The 19,061-nt window shown below is 40.8% G+C and overlaps 5 protein-coding genes across 8 annotated transcripts in view; all 5 read left to right on the plus strand.

Annotated features, from left to right (window-relative positions):
- Positions 1-19,061, plus strand: part of LOC113160053 (protocadherin alpha-C2-like) — a 137,442-nt gene that overhangs the window by 69,560 nt on the left and 48,821 nt on the right. The window contains exon 1 of one of the 4 annotated variants that reach the window (XM_026357093.1): positions 15,775-18,248. The exons of the other annotated variants lie outside the window; for them this stretch is intronic. Within the exon in view, the coding sequence (XP_026212878.1) occupies positions 15,870-18,248 (2,379 nt within the window). The 5' untranslated portion in view covers positions 15,775-15,869. Of the gene's footprint in view, positions 1-15,774; positions 18,249-19,061 lie in introns of those variants that run through there. 4 annotated transcript variants of the gene reach the window in all.
- LOC113160847 (protocadherin alpha-2-like) lies at positions 1,871-4,435 on the plus strand. Its single transcript, XM_026358297.1, has one exon. It carries the CDS (start codon positions 2,006-2,008, stop codon positions 4,433-4,435), a length of 2,430 nt encoding a protein of 809 aa, XP_026214082.1. The 5' UTR covers positions 1,871-2,005.
- Positions 5,497-7,987, plus strand: LOC113160848 (protocadherin alpha-2-like). Its single transcript, XM_026358299.1, has one exon. The coding sequence runs from the start codon at positions 5,585-5,587 to the stop codon at positions 7,985-7,987; it is 2,403 nt and encodes an 800-aa protein (XP_026214084.1). The 5' UTR covers positions 5,497-5,584.
- Positions 8,915-11,417, plus strand: LOC113160849 (protocadherin alpha-2-like). The gene has a single exon (XM_026358300.1). The coding sequence runs from the start codon at positions 9,015-9,017 to the stop codon at positions 11,415-11,417; it is 2,403 nt and encodes an 800-aa protein (XP_026214085.1). The 5' UTR covers positions 8,915-9,014.
- On the plus strand, positions 12,332-14,828 carry LOC113160850 (protocadherin alpha-2-like). Its single transcript, XM_026358301.1, has one exon. The coding sequence runs from the start codon at positions 12,447-12,449 to the stop codon at positions 14,826-14,828; it is 2,382 nt and encodes a 793-aa protein (XP_026214086.1). The 5' UTR covers positions 12,332-12,446.

Here is a 19,061-nt window from a genome sequence, read left to right on the forward strand (position 1 = left end):
CTATTACTTCTATTGATGATGGTAGCCCGCCTCTTTCCAGCACTGCTGTAATAACTGTGCACATTTCTGATATTAATGACAATGCGCCCCGTTTCCCAGAAGCTAGTATGAACATTTACGTGAAAGAGAATAGTAAAGTGGGAGAAATTATTACTAGGACAACTGCGCATGATGAAGATTCAGGGGAAAATGCCAAATTGACGTATTCATTAATAGATGGTCATCCAAAAAGTTTTTCCGATATCATCTGTTGTGAACATCAACTCAGAGACAGGAGATATAGTCAGTTTGCAGTCTTTTAACTTTGAGGAGTTGAAGACGTTTCAGTTTAAGGTTCAGGCCACAGACTCTGGTGTTCCTCCGCTCAGCAGCAACGTGACTGTCAACGTTTTCGTCCTGGATGAGAACGACAACAGTCCCTCGATTCTCGCTCCCTATTCTGAGCACGGCTCCGTTAACAGTGAGAACATCCCCTATTCTGCTGAAGCGGGATACTTTGTGGCAAAGATCAGAGCTGTGGACGCAGACTCTGGATACAACGCGCTGCTCTCTTATCACCTGTCGGAGCCCAAAGGGAACAACCTGTTCCGGATCGGAACCAGCACCGGAGAAATCAGGACCAAGAGGAGGATGAGTGACAATGACCTGAAAAGTCACCCGTTGGTGGTGCTGGTTTCTGATAACGGAGAACCCTCCCTGTCAGCTACTGTGTCTATTGATGTGGTGGTGGTTGAAAGCACAGCTGACATCCAGACTCCGTTCAGACATGTTCCGATAAAGGAGGAGAGCTTCTCTGATTTGAACCTGTACCTGCTGATCGCCATTGTGTCGGTGTCGCTCATCTTTCTGCTGAGCCTCATCACTTTAATAGCTGTCAAATGTCACAGGACAGACGGCACTTTCAGCAGGTACAGCGCCCCCATGATCACCACCCACCCTGACGGGAGCTGGTCTTACTCGAAAGCTACTCAGCAGTATGACGTGTGTTTCAGCTCAGACACGCTCAAGAGTGACGTAGTGGTTTTCCCCGCCCCGTTTCCACCTGTAGACGCGGAACTGATCAGTATAAACGGAGGAGACACTTTTACCAGGACTCAGACTTTACCTAACAAAGACAAGGTATGTGTTCTTAAGTTTTGACTGGAGTTGTTTTTACATCATAGTAGTTTTTATTTGCGCTGTCATTCAACATAATTGAAAAACAAAGTGATACATACAGTAGTTCCTCTGTTGCTTAACCAACAATTTCTATTATTGCCAGCAAAACATCTCCTAATATACGTTTTATGCTCGCAGAGACCTGATTATACGACAGTGTCAGTACAGTGAATCAATCTGTGTCGCTGTCTTTGGTGCTGAATTTACTCTGCAATATCAAGATTCTGTATGTGTCTGGATCTTTCTTTTTTTGAGTCATACTTTGTTTGTTATATACTAAAGAATTACGGTATTATAAGGAAAATTAACATCAAATGAATGGCTTATTCATAAAACAGAATTTTGAATTAAAAGCCCTCAAAATGAAGTGATTTCCCAGGGTCCACCTTATTGAGACAATTCAAGGTTACCATTAATGGCGTCTTAAACGTCCAGTCTTACTGAACTGTTCTTGATTAAATATTTAAATGTAGATAAAACGAGATCAACATCAGCCTAGCAACTTTTCATAAACTGACACCCATTTTTTTTCAAGTGGCGTAAATAACATGGTTTGTGATACTTTGATACTACTAACTACTGATTTAGTTGTTAGTTAGATTTGTAGTGACGCTGCTATCTTGCACCACATGATGTCGCTGGAGACCATAGATATAATTGTTAGAACATGTCGAAAACTCCTCCCTTATAGAAAACTATAAACGTCACTGTTCATCGGTATAGCGAGACACTGGGATTGTACTCATTCGATAAGAGCTGCTGTTGTGGTTTATCGTGTTGACCACGGATATGGATAACTAAGGAGTAAATACATGTTTTCTTGGGATACGATACTTCTTGCACAACGATGGCAAACGGGGAATGTGTCTGGATTCATGTTGTTGCACTGCTTTGTCTGTGTGACTGGTCTGCGTCGCAGTTGTCTTACTCCATAACCGAGGAGGTGAACAAAGGCACCGTCGTGGGGAATATCGCAAAGGATTTAAACATCAATGTACAGGAACTAGAAACCAGGGATCTCCGTATTGTTTCGAGTTACAATAAGAAATATTTTGACGTGAATTTACGGACTGGGAACCTCTTTGTTAATGAGAGAATAGACAGAGAGGAGCTTTGTCCGAGTACGACACAATGCTCCCTGAGAATGCAGGCTGTTCTAAGTAATCCAATGAGTGCACACCGAATAGAGGTCAGTGTTTTAGATATAAATGATAACTCACCAGCATTCATAGAACAATATTACTGGTTAAACATCTCCGAATCAGTATCAGCTGGGGAGCGGTATCTCCTCCCAATAGCTGAAGATGCAGACACAGGAATTAACACAGTCAAAAGCTACAAACTGAGTCAAAACGAACATTTCTCGCTCGATGTGCAGAGCGGTGGAGAAGACGGTGTGTCTGCTGAGTTAGTGCTACAGAAAGCTTTAGACCGAGAGAAACAACCAGTAATTACACTTATCCTGACTGCTGTGGATGGAGGAAAACCTGCCAGATCGGGTACACTGCAGATAAATGTAAATGTAATCGATGCAAATGATAATCCACCAATATTTAGCAAATCCCTTTATAAGGTGCGTGTACGTGAAAATACTGGACATGGAACAGTGGTAATAAAATTAAATGCAACAGATTTAGACGAAGGTATGAACAGTAAGATCTTGTATTCCTTGGTCAAACGAGGCACTATTGATCGGTCAAATATTTTTGATGTAAATTCAGACACGGGAGAAATCACAGTGAAGGGAACATTAGATTTTGAAGACACTCCTGCTTACGAAGTCAGAGTTCAAGCAATGGACCAAGGAACTGTTCCTCGTAGTGCACATGCTAAAGTACTCATAGAGATAATTGATGTTAATGACAATGCCCCAGAAATATCAGTGACCTCACTCATGACTCCTGTCAGAGAGGATGCAGAACTAGGGACAATAGTCGCTTTGGTTACAGTCAGTGATAAAGATGGAGGAAACAATGGTGTCACTCACTGTAAGGTAGTTGGATCTTTTCCTTTCAAGCTACAGTCCAACTACAAAAATGACTTTTCGTTAGTAGTAGATGGACCACTGGACAGAGAAAACACTCCTATTTATAACGTCACTATTACAGCCACAGATGAAGGAAGTCCACCACTTTCTAGTATGAAGGTCGTTACTGTTCATGTGTCAGATGTTAATGACAACGCGCCTCTATTTAAAGAGCCTGTGATTAATGTTTATCTTAAAGAGAATAGTCCAACAGGCTCCGTTATTTATACGATTACAGCTTTTGACTCTGATCTAGATACTAATGCAAAACTGACTTATACACTGTTAGAAAGTTCTCAAAGAAATATCCCGATTTCATCTGTTGTGAACATCAACTCAGAGACAGGAGATATAGTCAGTTTACAGTCTTTTAACTTTGAGGAGTTGAAGACGTTTCAGTTTAAGGTTCAGGCCACAGACTCTGGTGTTCCTCCGCTCAGCAGCAACGTGACTGTCAACGTTTTCGTCCTGGATGAGAACGACAACAGTCCCTCGATTCTCGCTCCCTATTCTGAGCACGGCTCCGTTAACAGTGAGAGCATCCCCTATTCTGCTGAAGCGGGATACTTTGTGGCAAAGATCAGGGCTGTAGACGCAGACTCTGGATACAACGCGCTGCTCTCTTATCACCTGTCGGAGCCCAAAGGGAACAACCTGTTCCGGATCGGAACCAGCACCGGAGAAATCCGGACTAAGAGGAGGATGAGTGACAATGACCTGAAAAGTCACCCGTTGGTGGTGCTGGTTTCTGATAACGGAGAACCCTCCCTGTCAGCTACTGTGTCTATTGATGTGGTGGTGGTTGAAAGCACAGCTGACATCCAGACTCCGTTCAGACATGTTCCGATAAAGGAGGAGAGCTTCTCTGATTTGAACCTATACCTGCTGATCTCCATTGTGTCGGTGTCGCTCATCTTTCTGCTGAGCCTCATCACTTTAATAGCTGTCAAATGTCACAGGACAGACGGCACTTTCAGCAGGTACAGCGCTCCGATGATCACCACCCACCCCGACGGGAGCTGGTCTTACTCGAAAGCTACTCAGCAGTATGACGTGTGTTTCAGTTCAGACACGCTCAAGAGTGACGTAGTGGTTTTCCCGGCCCCGTTTCCGCCTGTAGACGCGGAGCTGATCAGTATAAACGGAGGAGACACTTTTACCAGGACTCAGACTTTACCTAACAAAGACAAGGTAGGCTACAATTTGTCTCGACCGTGTGCAAAGTTCAACAATGCTATCAGACAAATATGATGTAATTTCTATTTGATTCTTAACAATTAGAATTGTGTATATAGTTTTAAGTAACCTAATACAGTGTACATGAATGACAACTTAACAACAAAGATAAATGAACTATATACTATCACTAACTCTGATTTTTTCACGTTTGTTTCACTAGTTTATTTAATTTTTCATAATATTCTTCCTACATTTTAAGGAAGTGATTTGTTTACATCAGTGTCTTCTAACTCATTCAGAGTGATGCGACTTGTCTTCTACCTGAAATGATCTGTGCAATGTACAAAAAGGCTAGCAATCGTTATTTTGATTTGATTTTATTATTAAATAAAAAGGCTTACACAGTATGAGTTGTTGAAACTAGTGCAATGCGAGTATTCAGACTTTGCTTTCCATGGTGCTGAACTCTGTCTTTTTGTCGTATATGGGCAAAAACAGCAGTGTTTTATGCCTGTTAAAAGTATTTTATTGGTAATTTCAGTGGTAGAAGATGTTCTTTACCTGGACTGAAAATGTGAGGGCGTGTAACTGGCCCTACAGCTTCCGGTATGTGTATCAATATTAATTTCCTGTGGTTTGCAAAGTAAAAATGTACAGTAGTGCTGCTAGGCCTTGTGTTGATCATTTTGTGATTTTCTTTACCCTTTATCGGTGACCAAATGTGTTTGTTGAAAATAATATTTATTCAAAGTATGAAACATTAAGGTAGGCTAGTGGTATTATAGAAATAATGCAATTCCCATTGTCTGTCTCGATGTACTGCAGTGTTGATATCTTATAATAGTTCCTCCACAAATTTAAATAATATATTTTTACATCAACCCCGAGTTTCTAAACTCAAAAATTACAATATGTGTTGGCATACTAAACCCAAAACTTGATGTGTTCCTTTACCTGGCTATTTGATGCATGTGATTATATTTTCCTACCTATGATTCACCACATGATGTCGCAGGAGACCATACACATGACGGAGTTTGTATGTCCATAACTCCTCCTCAGTACATAGAAAAAAAAATACGTCGTCATCAGCCATTAGTACACCCGCGGAAGGTGCCGTGAGGAGAAGGGCAGGAGCTTTCTCAAAATATTGCTTTGGATGGAAATATCTGCACTGAGGATAAATGATCGTTTGGGTTGAGTTTGTTTGCGGCATCAACAATGTCTATTCGAGCACTAAAGGATCACGTCTGGATTCACGCTGTTGTTTTTCTTTGTCTTTGCGACTGGTCTGCGTCGCAGTTGTCTTACTCCATATCCGAGGAGGTGAACAAAGGCACCGTCGTGGGGAATATCGCAAAGGATTTAAACATCAATGTACAGGAACTAGAAACCAGAGATCTCCGTATTGTTTCGAGTTACAGTAAGAAATATTTTGCGGTGAATTTACGGACTGGGAACCTCTTTGTTAATGAGAGAATAGACAGAGAGGAGCTTTGTCCGACATTGGTAAAATGCTCGTTAAAGATACAGGCAGTCTTAAACAATCCAATGACTGCACATCGTGTAGAGGTTAATGTTTTAGATATAAATGACAATTCGCCTGCTTTTAATGACAAAACATACTCTTTGAATATTTACGAATCATCCTTAACAGGAGAGCGATATCTCCTCCCAATAGCTGAAGATGTAGACACAGGAATTAATACAGTCAAAAGCTACAAGCTGAGTCAAAATGAACATTTCTCGCTCGATGTGCAGAGCGGTGGAGAACACGGTGTGTCTGCTGAGTTAGTGCTGCAGAAAGCTTTAGACCGAGAGAAACAGTCGATGATCAGACTTCTGTTGACGGCTATAGATGGAGGTAAACCACCTAGATCAGGAACTATGGAGATAATTGTGAATGTAATAGATGTTAATGACAACATACCCACTTTCAGTAAATCTCTTTATAAAGTGCGTGTCCACGAAAACGCAATTCCTGGTACTGTTGTTGTTAAATTAAACGCAACAGATTTAGACGAAGGCGTCAATAGTAAGATCCTCTATTCTTTGATCAAACGAGGTACTATTGATCCGTCAAATATTTTTGATCTCAATCCAGAAACGGGAGAAATGACAGTGAAGGGAATATTAGATTATGAAGAAACACCTGCTTACGAAGTCAGAGTTCAAGCAATGGACCAAGGTCATGTTCCTCGTAGTACACATGCTAAACTACTCATAGAGATAATTGATGTTAATGACAATGCCCCAGAAATATCTGTGACCTCACTCATGACTCCTGTCAGAGAGGATGCAGAACTTGGTACAATAGTCGCTTTGGTTACAGTCAGTGATAAAGATGGAGGAAACAATGGTGTCACTCACTGTAAGGTAGTTGGATCTTTTCCTTTCAAGCTACAGTCCAACTACAAAAATGACTTTTCGTTAGTAGTAGATGGACCACTGGACAGAGAAAACACTCCTATTTATAACGTCACTATTACAGCCACAGATGAAGGAAGTCCACCACTTTCTAGTATGAAGGTCGTTACTGTTCATGTGTCAGATGTTAATGACAACGCGCCTCTATTTAAGGAGCCTGTGATTAATGTTTATCTTAAAGAAAATAGTCCAACAGGCTCCGTTATTTATACGATTACAGCTTTTGACTCTGATCTAGATACTAATGCAAAACTGACTTATACACTGTTAGAAAGTTCTCAAAGAAATATCCCGATTTCATCTGTTGTGAACATCAACTCAGAGACAGGAGATATAGTCAGTTTACAGTCTTTTAACTTTGAGGAGTTGAAGACGTTTCAGTTTAAGGTTCAGGCCACAGACTCTGGTGTTCCTCCGCTCAGCAGCAACGTGACTGTCAACGTTTTTGTCCTGGATGAGAACGACAACAGTCCCTCGATTCTCGCTCCCTATTCTGAGCACGGCTCCGTTAACAGTGAGAGCATCCCCTATTCTGCTGAAGCGGGATACTTTGTGGCAAAGATCAGGGCTGTAGACGCAGACTCTGGATACAACGCGCTGCTCTCTTATCACCTGTCGGAGCCCAAAGGGAACAACCTGTTCCGGATCGGAACCAGCACCGGAGAAATCCGGACTAAGAGGAGGATGAGTGACAATGACCTGAAAAGTCACCCGTTGGTGGTGCTGGTTTCTGATAACGGAGAACCCTCCCTGTCAGCTACTGTGTCTATTGATGTGGTGGTGGTTGAAAGCACAGCTGACATCCAGACTCCGTTCAGACATGTTCCGATAAAGGAGGAGAGCTTCTCTGATTTGAACCTGTACCTGCTGATCTCCATTGTGTCGGTGTCGCTCATCTTTCTGCTGAGCCTCATCACTTTAATAGCTGTCAAATGTCACAGGACAGACGGCACTTTCAGCAGGTACAGCGCCCCGATGATCACCACCCACCCTGACGGGAGCTGGTCTTACTCGAAAGCTACTCAGCAGTATGACGTGTGTTTCAGTTCAGACACGCTCAAGAGTGACGTAGTGGTTTTCCCGGCACCGTTTCCGCCTGTAGACGCGGAGCTGATCAGTATAAACGGAGGAGACACTTTTACCAGGACTCAGACTTTACCTAACAAAGACAAGGTAGGCTATAATTTGGAACACTAACTGATGGGGAATTGAAACAATGCTTTTAATTTCAGTCATTTGAAATTAATTTGCTTTCACTTATTATTTATGAATAACTTTCAGTTTGATTTGCTATATGTTTTACATGTGTTCATAAAGTCTATGAAGATGTCATCAAGACAACGAATGTGACTCCATGTTTTACTAATAGATTGAGCGACAAATTTAAGTTTTTGCAGGAATTCACTTTTTTAAATCTTTTTCTTAGAGATTCAATATTTTGTTTACAATCACTAGATGTAAAATAACTCGTGAGTTTTTCTGAATTTCGACTTAAATCTGACGCTTTGTTTAAAATACGTCACCATAACAATATGTATAATTTTCCGAAACGTTAATGTTAAATGTAAAACTATTAAAAACATGTTATTTATTGGCGCTCTCCGCGGTGCTGAAGTCAGACTTTAAACTGGAGTTGGGCTACCATCTCTTTTGAAACGACCTATACACGTATGTTATATAAGTTAGTTTCTGATATCATGATGATATAACTTCAATGGTACATTAAAACTTTAAATTTAAATATTTAGGGGGCACATAATTCATTTGGTTTCGTACTTACTCCAACACATTTAGTCGCTACCTCGTCCTACTATAGCACTGCCAATACTAAAGTGAAAAATTCAAAATAACCATTGATATTTCTAAATTAATTGGTGGATTTTGTTTATATTTTCTCATCTTTGGAGACCAATCATCTTAAGATGGTTTACTGTTTTCACTATAGTACTATAAATCGTTGGATCAATTTGTGATAAGCCTGTAACTACTATTCACCACATGATGTCGCTGGAGACCGTGGGTGTGAATGTTTCTGTGTATTTAAAACTCCACCTCTTGCATGAGAGAATGAAATCGTCATCGGTCACTAGTTTCCAAGAGACTCGGCGGTGTTTGTGGCGAGAAGGGAAGGAGCTCAGAGTAAAAGAACCATTTTGCTTTCCACGGAAATACTCGTACTGTGGATACATGATCAGTTGGGTTTATCTCTTATGTAGGATCAACAATGTATGTACGAGGACAAAACGGACACGTCTGGATTCATGTTGTTGCACTGCTTTGTCTGTGTGACTGGTCTGCGTCGCAGTTGTCTTACTCCATATCCGAGGAGGTGAACAAAGGCACCGTCGTGGGGAATATCGCAAAGGATTTAAACATCAATGTACAGGAACTAGAAACCAGGGATCTCCGTATTGTTTCGAGTTACAGTAAGAAATATTTTGACGTGAATTTACGGACTGGGAACCTCTTTGTTAATGAGAGAATAGACAGAGAGGAGCTTTGTCCTTATCTGGTTAAATGCTCCATGAAAATACAAGCGACATTAAATAATCCAATGAATGTTCACCGTATCGAAGTCAATGTTCTCGACATTAATGATAATTCACCTTCTTTCATTGAGCAATCCCATGTGTTAAACATCTCAGAATCACTCTCAGTGGGGGAGCGGTTTCTCCTCCCAATAGCTGAAGATGCAGACACAGGAATTAACACAGTCAAAAGCTACAAACTGAGTCAAAATGAACATTTCTCGCTCGATGTGCAGAGCGGTGGAGAACACGGTGTGTCTGCAGAGTTAGTGCTACAGAAAGCTTTAGACCGAGAGAAACAACCAGTAATTACACTTATCCTGACTGCTGTGGATGGAGGTAAACCTGCTAGGTCAGGGTCGATGCACTTAACTGTTAATGTTATAGATGTTAATGATAATACACCCACTTTCAGTAAATCTCTTTATAAAGTGCGTGTCAAGGAAAATGCAAATCCTAGTACTGTTGTTGTTAAACTAAACGCAACAGATTTAGACGAAAGCATGAACAGCAAGATCCTGTATTCTTTGATCAAACGAGGTACTATTGATCCATCAAATATTTTTGATCTCAATTCAGAAACGGGAGAAATCACAGTGAAGGGAACATTACATTATGAAGAAACACCTGCTTACGAAGTCAGAGTTCAAGCAATGGACCAAGGAACTGTTCCTCGTAGTACACATGCTAAAGTACTAATAGAGGTAATTGATGTTAATGACAATGCCCCAGAAATATCTGTGACCTCACTCATGACTCCTGTCAAAGAGGATGCAGAACTAGGGACAATAGTTGCTTTGGTTACAGTCAGTGATAAAGATGGAGGAAACAATGGCGTCACTCACTGTAAGATAGTTGGATCTTTTCCTTTCAAGCTACAGTCCAACTACAAAAATGACTTTTCGTTAGTAGTAGATGGACCACTGGACAGAGAAAACACTCCTATTTATAACGTCACTATTACAGCCACAGATGAAGGAAGTCCACCACTTTCTAGTATGAAGGTCGTTACTGTTCATGTGTCAGATGTTAATGACAACGCGCCTCTATTTAAAGAGCCTGTGATTAATGTTTATCTTAAAGAAAATAGTCCAACAGGCTCCGTTATTTATACGATTACAGCTTTTGACTCTGATCTGGATACTAATGCAAAACTGACTTATACACTGTTAGAAAGTTCTCAAAGAAATATCCCGATTTCATCTGTTGTGAACATCAACTCAGAGACAGGAGATATAGTCAGTTTACAGTCTTTTAACTTTGAGGAGTTGAAGACGTTTCAGTTTAAGGTTCAGGCCACAGACTCTGGTGTTCCTCCGCTCAGCAGCAACGTGACTGTCAACGTTTTTGTCCTGGATGAGAACGACAACAGTCCCTCGATTCTCGCTCCCTATTCTGAGCACGGCTCCGTTAACAGTGAGAGCATCCCCTATTCTGCTGAAGCGGGATACTTTGTGGCAAAGATCAGGGCTGTAGACGCAGACTCTGGATACAACGCGCTGCTCTCTTATCACCTGTCGGAGCCCAAAGGGAACAACCTGTTCCGGATCGGAACCAGCACCGGAGAAATCCGGACTAAGAGGAGGATGAGTGACAATGACCTGAAAAGTCACCCGTTGGTGGTGCTGGTTTCTGATAACGGAGAACCCTCCCTGTCAGCTACTGTGTCTATTGATGTGGTGGTGGTTGAAAGCACAGCTGACATCCAGACTCCGTTCAGACATGTTCCGATAAAGGAGGAGAGCTTCTCTGATTTGAACCTGTACCTGCTGATCTCCATTGTGTCGGTGTCGCTCATCTTTCTGCTGAGCCTCATCACTTTAATAGCTGTCAAATGTCACAGGACAGACGGCACTTTCAGCAGGTACAGCGCCCCGATGATCACCACCCACCCTGACGGGAGCTGGTCTTACTCGAAAGCTACTCAGCAGTATGACGTGTGTTTCAGTTCAGACACGCTCAAGAGTGACGTAGTGGTTTTCCCCGCCCCGTTTCCGCCTGTAGACGCGGAGCTGATCAGTATAAACGGAGGAGACACTTTTACCAGGACTCAAACTTTACCTAACAAAGACAAGGTAGGCTATAATTTGGAACACTAACTGATGGGGAATTGAAACAATGCTTTTAATTTCAGTTATTTGAAATTAAATTGCTTTCACTTATTATTTATGAATAACTTTCAGTTTGATTTGCTATATGTTTTCCATGTGTTCATAAAGTTTATGAAGATGTCATCAAGACAACGAATGTGACTCCATGTTTTACTAATAGATTGAGCTACAAACATACGTTTTTGAGGGATTTCACTCTTTTTAATCTTCTTCGTAGATATTCAATATTTTGTTTACAATCACTAGATGTAACATAACTCGTGAGTTGGTCTGAATTTCTACTTGAATCTGACGCTGTGGTAAAAATACGTCACCATAACAATATCTATCATTTGCCGAAACGTTAATGTTAAATGTAAAACTATTAAAAACATGTTATTTATTGGCGCTCTCCGCGGTGCTGAAGTCAGACTTTAAACTGGAGTTGGGCTACCATCTCTTTTGAAACGACCTAAATATTTATATTATATATAAGTTAATATCTGATATCATGATGATTTAACTTCAATGGTACATTGAAAGTCTAAAATTCTAATATTTTGCAGCAAAATAATTAATTTTTTATGTACTTCCTCCAACACATTTAGCCCGTACCTCGTCCTACTATAGCACTAGGAATGCTAAAGTAAAACATTGAAAATAACCATTGATATTTATAAATTAATTGGTGGATTTTGTTTATATTTTCTCATCTTTGGAGACCAATCATCTTAAGATGGTTTACTGTTTTTACTATAGTACTATAAATCGTTGGATCAATTTGTGATAAGCCTGTAACTACTATTCACCACATGATGTCGCTGGAGACCGTGGGTGTGAATGTTTCTGTGTATTTAAAACTCCACCTCTTGCATGAGAGAATTAAATCGTCATCGGTCACTACTTTCCAAGAGACTCGGCGGTGTTTGTGGCGAGAAGGGAAGGAGCTCAGAGTAAAAGAACCATTTTGCTTTTCACGGAAATACTTGTGCTGTGGATACATGATCAATTGGGTTTATCTCTTATGTAGGATCAACAATGTATGTACGAGGACAAAACGGACACGTCTGGATTCATGTTGTTGCACTGCTTTGTCTGTGTGACTGGTCTGCGTCGCAGTTGTCTTACTCTATATCCGAGGAGGTGAACAAAGGCACCGTCGTGGGGAATATCGCAAAGGATTTAAACAACAATGTACAGGAACTAGAAACCAGAGATCTCCGTATTGTTTCGAGTTACAGTAAGAAATATTTTGAGGTGAATTTACGGACTGGGAACCTCTTTGTTAATGAGAGAATAGACAGAGAGGAGCTTTGTCCGACATTGGTAAAATGCTCGATGAAGATACAGGCAGTCTTAAACAATCCAATGACTGCACATCGTGTAGAGGTTAATGTTTTAGATATAAATGACAATTCACCTGCATTTAATGACAAAATATACTCTTTGAATATTTCTGAATCATCCTTAACAGGAGAGCGATATCTCCTCCCAATAGCTGAAGATGCAGACACAGGAATTAACACAGTCAAAAGCTACAAGCTGAGTCAAAATGAACATTTCTCGCTCGATGTGCAGAGCGGTGGAGAACACGGTGTGTCTGCTGAGTTAGTGCTGCAGAAAGCTTTAGACCGAGAGAAACAGTCCATGATCAGACTTCTGTTGACGGCTATAGATGGAGGTAAACCACCTAGATCAGGGACTATGGAGATAATTGTGAATGTAATGGATGTTAATGACAACATACCCACTTTCAGTAAATCTCTTTATAAAGTGCGTGTCCAAGAAAATGCAATTCCTGGTACTGTTGTTGTTCAATTAAACGCAACAGATTTAGACGAAGGCATGAACAGTAAGATCTTGTATTCATTGGTCAAACGAGGTACTATTGATCCGTCAAATATTTTTGATCTCAATCCAGAAACGGGAGAAATCACAGTGAAGGGAACATTAGATTATGAAGAATCACCTGCTTACGAAGTCAGAGTTCAAGCAATGGACCAAGGACCTGTTCCTCGTAGTGCACATGCTAAAGTACTAATAGAGGTAATTGATGTTAATGACAATGTCCCAGAAATATCTGTGACCTCACTCATGACTCCTGTCAGAGAGGATGCAGAACTTGGGACAATAGTCGCTTTGGTTACAGTCAGTGATAAAGATGGAGGAAACAATGGCGTCACTCACTGTAAGGTAGTTGGATCTGTTCCTTTTAAGCTACAGTCCAACTACAAAAATGACTTTTCGTTAGTAGTAGATGGACCACTGGACAGAGAAAACACTCCTATTTATAACGTCACCATTACAGCCACAGATGAAGGAAGTCCACCACTTTCTAGTATGAAGGTCGTTACTGTTCATGTGTCAGATGTTAATGACAACGCGCCTCTATTTAAGGAGCCTGTGATTAATGTTTATCTTAAAGAAAATAGTCCAACAGGCTCCGTTATTTATACGATTAAAGCTTTTGACTCTGATCTGGATACTAATGCAAAACTGACTTATACACTGTTAGAAAGTTCTCAAAGAAATATCCCGATTTCATCTGTTGTGAACATCAACTCAGAGACAGGAGATATAGTCAGTTTACAGTCTTTTAACTTTGAGGAGTTGAAGACGTTTCAGTTTAAGGTTCAGGCCACAGACTCTGGTGTTCCTCCGCTCAGCAGCAACGTGACTGTCAACGTTTTCGTCCTGGATGAGAACGACAACAGTCCCTCGATTCTCGCTCCCTATTCTGAGCACGGCTCCGTTAACAGTGAGAGCATCCCCTATTCTGCTGAAGCGGGATACTTTGTGGCAAAGATCAGGGCTGTAGACGCAGACTCTGGATACAACGCGCTGCTCTCTTATCACCTGTCGGAGCCCAAAGGGAACAACCTGTTCCGGATCGGAACCAGCACCGGAGAAATCCGGACTAAGAGGAGGATGAGTGACAATGACCTGAAAAGTCACCCGTTGGTGGTGCTGGTTTCTGATAACGGAGAACCCTCCCTGTCAGCTACTGTGTCTATTGATGTGGTGGTGGTTGAAAGCACAGCTGACATCCAGACTCCGTTCAGACATGTTCCGATAAAGGAGGAGAGCTTCTCTGATTTGAACCTGTACCTGCTGATCTCCATTGTGTCGGTGTCGCTCATCTTTCTGCTGAGCCTCATCACTTTAATAGCTGTCAAATGTCACAGGACAGACGGCACTTTCAGCAGGTACAGCGCCCCGATGATCACCACCCACCCTGACGGGAGCTGGTCTTACTCGAAAGCTACTCAGCAGTATGACGTGTGTTTCAGTTCAGACACGCTCAAGAGTGACGTAGTGGTTTTCCCCGCCCCGTTTCCGCCTGTAGACGCGGAGCTGATCAGTATAAACGGAGGAGACACTTTTACCAGGACTCAGACTTTACCTAACAAGACAAGGTAGGCTATAATTTGGAAACACTAACTGATGGGGAATTGAAACAATGCTTTTAATTTCAGTCATTTGAAATTAATTTGCTTTCACTTATTATTTATGAATAACTTTCAGTTTGATTTGCTATATGTTTTACATGTGTTCATAAAGTCTATGAAGATGTCATCAAGACAACGAATGTGACTCCATGTTTTACTAATAGATTGAGCGACAAATACGTTTTTGCAGGATTCACTCTTTTTAATCTTCTTCGTAGAGATTCAATATTTTGTTTACAATCACTAGATGTAACATAACTCGTGAGTTTTTCTGAATTTCGACTTAAATCTGACGCTTTGTTAAAATACGTCACCATAACAATATGTATAATTTTCCGAAACGTTAATGTTAAATGTAAAACTATTAAAAACATGTTATTTATTGGCGCTCTCCGCGGTGCTGAAGTCAGACTTTAAACTGGAGTTGGGCTACCATCTCTTTTGAAACGACCTAAATAGTATGTTATATAAGTTAGTTTCTGATATCATGATGATTAACTTCAATGGTACATTAAAAGTCTTAAATTTAAATATTTAGGGGCACATAATTCATTTGTTTCGTACTTACTCCAACACATTTGGCCGCTTCCTCGTCCTACTATAGCACTGCGAATACTAAAGTAAAAAATTCAAAATAACCATTGATATTTATAAATTAATTGGTGGATTTTGTTTATATTTTCTCATCTTTGGAGACCAATCATCTTAAGATGGTTTACTGTTTTTACTATAGTACTATAAATCGTTGGATCAATTTGTGATAAGCCTGTAACTACTATTCACCACATGATGTCGCTGGAGACCGTGGGTGTGAATGTTTCTGTGTATTTAAAACTCCACCTCTTGCATGAGAGAATGAAATCGTCATCGGTCACTAGTTTCCAAGAGACTCGGCGGTGTTTGTGGCGAGAAGAGAATGAGCTCAGAGAAAAAGAACCATTTTGCTTTCCACGGAAATACTTGTGCTGTGGATAAATGATCAGTTGGGTTTATCTCTTATGTAGGATCAACAATGTATGTACGAGGACAAAACGGACACGTCTGGATTCATGTTGTTGCAATGCTTTGTCTGTGTGACTGGTCTGCGTCGCAGTTGTCTTACTCTATATCCGAGGAGGTGAACAAAGGCACCGTCGTGGGGAATATCGCAAAGGATTTAAACATCAATGTACAGGAACTAGAAACCAGAGATCTCCGTATTGTTTCGAGTTACAGTAAGAAATATTTTGAGGTGAATTTACGGACTGGGAACCTCTTTGTTAATGAGAGAATAGACAGAGAGGAGCTTTGTCCTTATCTGGTCAAATGCTCCATTAAAATACAAGCGACATTAAATATTCCAATGAATGTTCACCGTATCGAAGTCAATGTTCTCGACATTAATGATAATTCACCTTCTTTCATTGAGCAATCCCATATGTTAAACATCTCAGAATCACTCTCAGTGGGGGAGCGATATCTCCTCCCAATAGCTGAAGATGCAGACACAGGAATTAACACAGTCAAAAGCTACAAGCTGAGTCAAAATGAATATTTCTCGCTCGATGTGCAGAGCGGTGGAGAAGACGGTGTGTCTGCTGAGTTAGTGCTGCAGAAAGCTTTAGACCGAGAGAAACAACCAGTAATTACACTTATCCTGACTGCTGTGGATGGAGGTAAACCTGCTAGGTCAGGGTCGATGCACTTAACTGTTAATGTTATAGATGTTAATGACAACACACCCACTTTCAGTAAATCTCTTTATAAAGTGCGCGTCAAAGAAAACGCAATTCCTGGTACTGTTGTTGTTAAATTAAACGCAACAGATTTAGACGAAAGCGTCAACGGTAAGATCATGTATTCTTTGATCAAACGAGGTACTATTGATCGGTCAAATATTTTTGATCTAAATCCGGAAACGGGAGAAATCACAGTGAAGGGAACATTAGATTATGAAGAAACACCTGCTTACGAAGTCAGAGTTCAGGCAATGGACCAAGGCCATTCCCCTCGTAGTGCACAGGCGAAACTAATCATAGAGATAATTGATGTTAATGACAATGCCCCAGAAATATCTGTGACCTCACTCATGACTCCTGTCAAAGAGGATGCAGAACTAGGGACAATAGTCGCTTTGGTTACAGTCAGTGATAAAGATGGAGGAAACAATGGTGTCACTCACTGTAAGGTAGTTGGATCTTTTCCTTTCAAGCTACAGTCCAACTACAGAAATGACTTTTCGTTAGTAGTAGATGGACCACTGGACAGAGAAAACACTCCTATTTATAACGTCACTATTACAGCCACAGATGAAGGAAGTCCACCACTTTCTAGTATGAAGGTCGTTACTGTTCATGTGTCAGATGTTAATGACAACGCGCCTCTATTTAAGGAGCCTGTGATTAATGTTTATCTTAAAGAAAATAGTCCAACAGGCTCCGTTATTTATACGATTACAGCTTTTGACTCTGATCTGGATACTAATGCAAAACTGACTTATACACTGTTAGAAAGTTCTCAAAGAAATATCCCGATTTCATCTGTTGTGAACATCAACTCAGAGACAGGAGATATAGTCAGTTTACAGTCTTTTAACTTTGAGGAGTTGAAGACGTTTCAGTTTAAGGTTCAGGCCACAGACTCTGGTGTTCCTCCGCTCAGCAGCAACGTGACTGTCAACGTTTTCGTCCTGGATGAGAACGACAACAGTCCCTCGATTCTCGCTCCCTATTCTGAGCACGGCTCCGTTAACAGTGAGAGCATCCCCTATTCTGCTGAAGCGGGATACTTTGTGGCAAAGATCAGGGCTGTAGACGCAGACTCTGGATACAACGCGCTGCTCTCTTATCACCTGTCGGAGCCCAAAGGGAACAACCTGTTCCGGATCGGAACCAGCACCGGAGAAATCCGGACTAAGAGGAGGATGAGTGACAATGACCTGAAAAGTCACCCGTTGGTGGTGCTGGTTTCTGATAACGGAGAACCCTCCCTGTCAGCTACTGTGTCTATTGATGTGGTGGTGGTTGAAAGCACAGCTGACATCCAGACTCCGTTCAGACATGTTCCGATAAAGGAGGAGAGCTTCTCTGATTTGAACCTGTACCTGCTGATCTCCATTGTGTCGGTGTCGCTCATCTTTCTGCTGAGCCTCATCACTTTAATAGCTGTCAAATGTCACAGGACAGACGGCACTTTCAGCAGGTACAGCGCCCCGATGATCACCACCCACCCTGACGGGAGCTGGTCTTACTCGAAAGCTACTCAGCAGTATGACGTGTGTTTCAGTTCAGACACGCTCAAGAGTGACGTAGTGGTTTTCCCCGCCCCGTTTCCGCCTGTAGACGCGGAACTGATCAGTATAAACGGAGGAGACACTTTTACCAGGACTCAAACTTTACCTAACAAAGACAAGGTAGGCTATAATTTGGAACACTAACTGATGGGGAATTGAAACAATGCTTTTAATTTCAGTCATTTGAAATTAAATTGCTTTCACTTATTATTTATGAATAACTTTCAGTTTGATTTGCTATATGTTTTCCATGTGTTCATAAAGTCTATGAAGATGTCATCAAGACAACGAATGTGACTCCATGTTTTACTAATAGATTGAGCTACAAACATACGTTTTTGAGGGATTTCACTCTTTTTAATCTTCTTCGTAGATATTCAATATTTTGTTTACAATCACTAGATGTAACATAACTCGTGAGTTGGTCTGAATTTCGACTTAAATCTGACGCTTTGTTAAAAATACGTCACCATAACAATATGTATAATTTGCCGAAACGTTAATGTTAAATGTAAAACTATTAAAAACATCTTATTTATTTGCGCTCTCCTCGGTGCTGAAGTCAGACTTTAAACTGGAGTGGGCCTACCATCTCTTTTTAAACGACCTAAATATTTATATCATATATGAGTTATTTTCTGATATCATGATGATTTAACTTAAATGGTACATTGAAAGTCTAAAATTCTAATATTTAGCAGCAAAATAATTCATTTTTTATGTACTTCCTCCAACACATTTGGCCGCTTCCTCGTCCTACTATAGCACTGCGAATACTAAAGTAAAAAATTCAAAATAACCATTGATATTTATAAATTAATTGGTGGATTTTGTTTATATTTTCTCATCTTTGGAGACCAATCATCCTAAGATGGTTTACTGTTTTTACTATAGTACTATAAATCGTTGGATCAATTTGTGATAAGCCTGTAA

Source organism: Anabas testudineus, chromosome 10, assembly GCF_900324465.2.
Source record: "Anabas testudineus chromosome 10, fAnaTes1.2, whole genome shotgun sequence".
In the NCBI taxonomy this organism is placed as follows: Eukaryota; Metazoa; Chordata; class Actinopteri; order Anabantiformes; family Anabantidae; genus Anabas; species Anabas testudineus.

Coding starts and splice junctions, on each gene's coding strand:
- LOC113160847 (XM_026358297.1), top strand. CDS start 2,006: ATGGCAAACGGGGAATGTGTCTGGATTCATGTTGTTGCACTGCTTTGT.
- LOC113160848 (XM_026358299.1), top strand. CDS start 5,585: ATGTCTATTCGAGCACTAAAGGATCACGTCTGGATTCACGCTGTTGTT.
- LOC113160849 (XM_026358300.1), top strand. CDS start 9,015: ATGTATGTACGAGGACAAAACGGACACGTCTGGATTCATGTTGTTGCA.
- LOC113160850 (XM_026358301.1), top strand. CDS start 12,447: ATGTATGTACGAGGACAAAACGGACACGTCTGGATTCATGTTGTTGCA.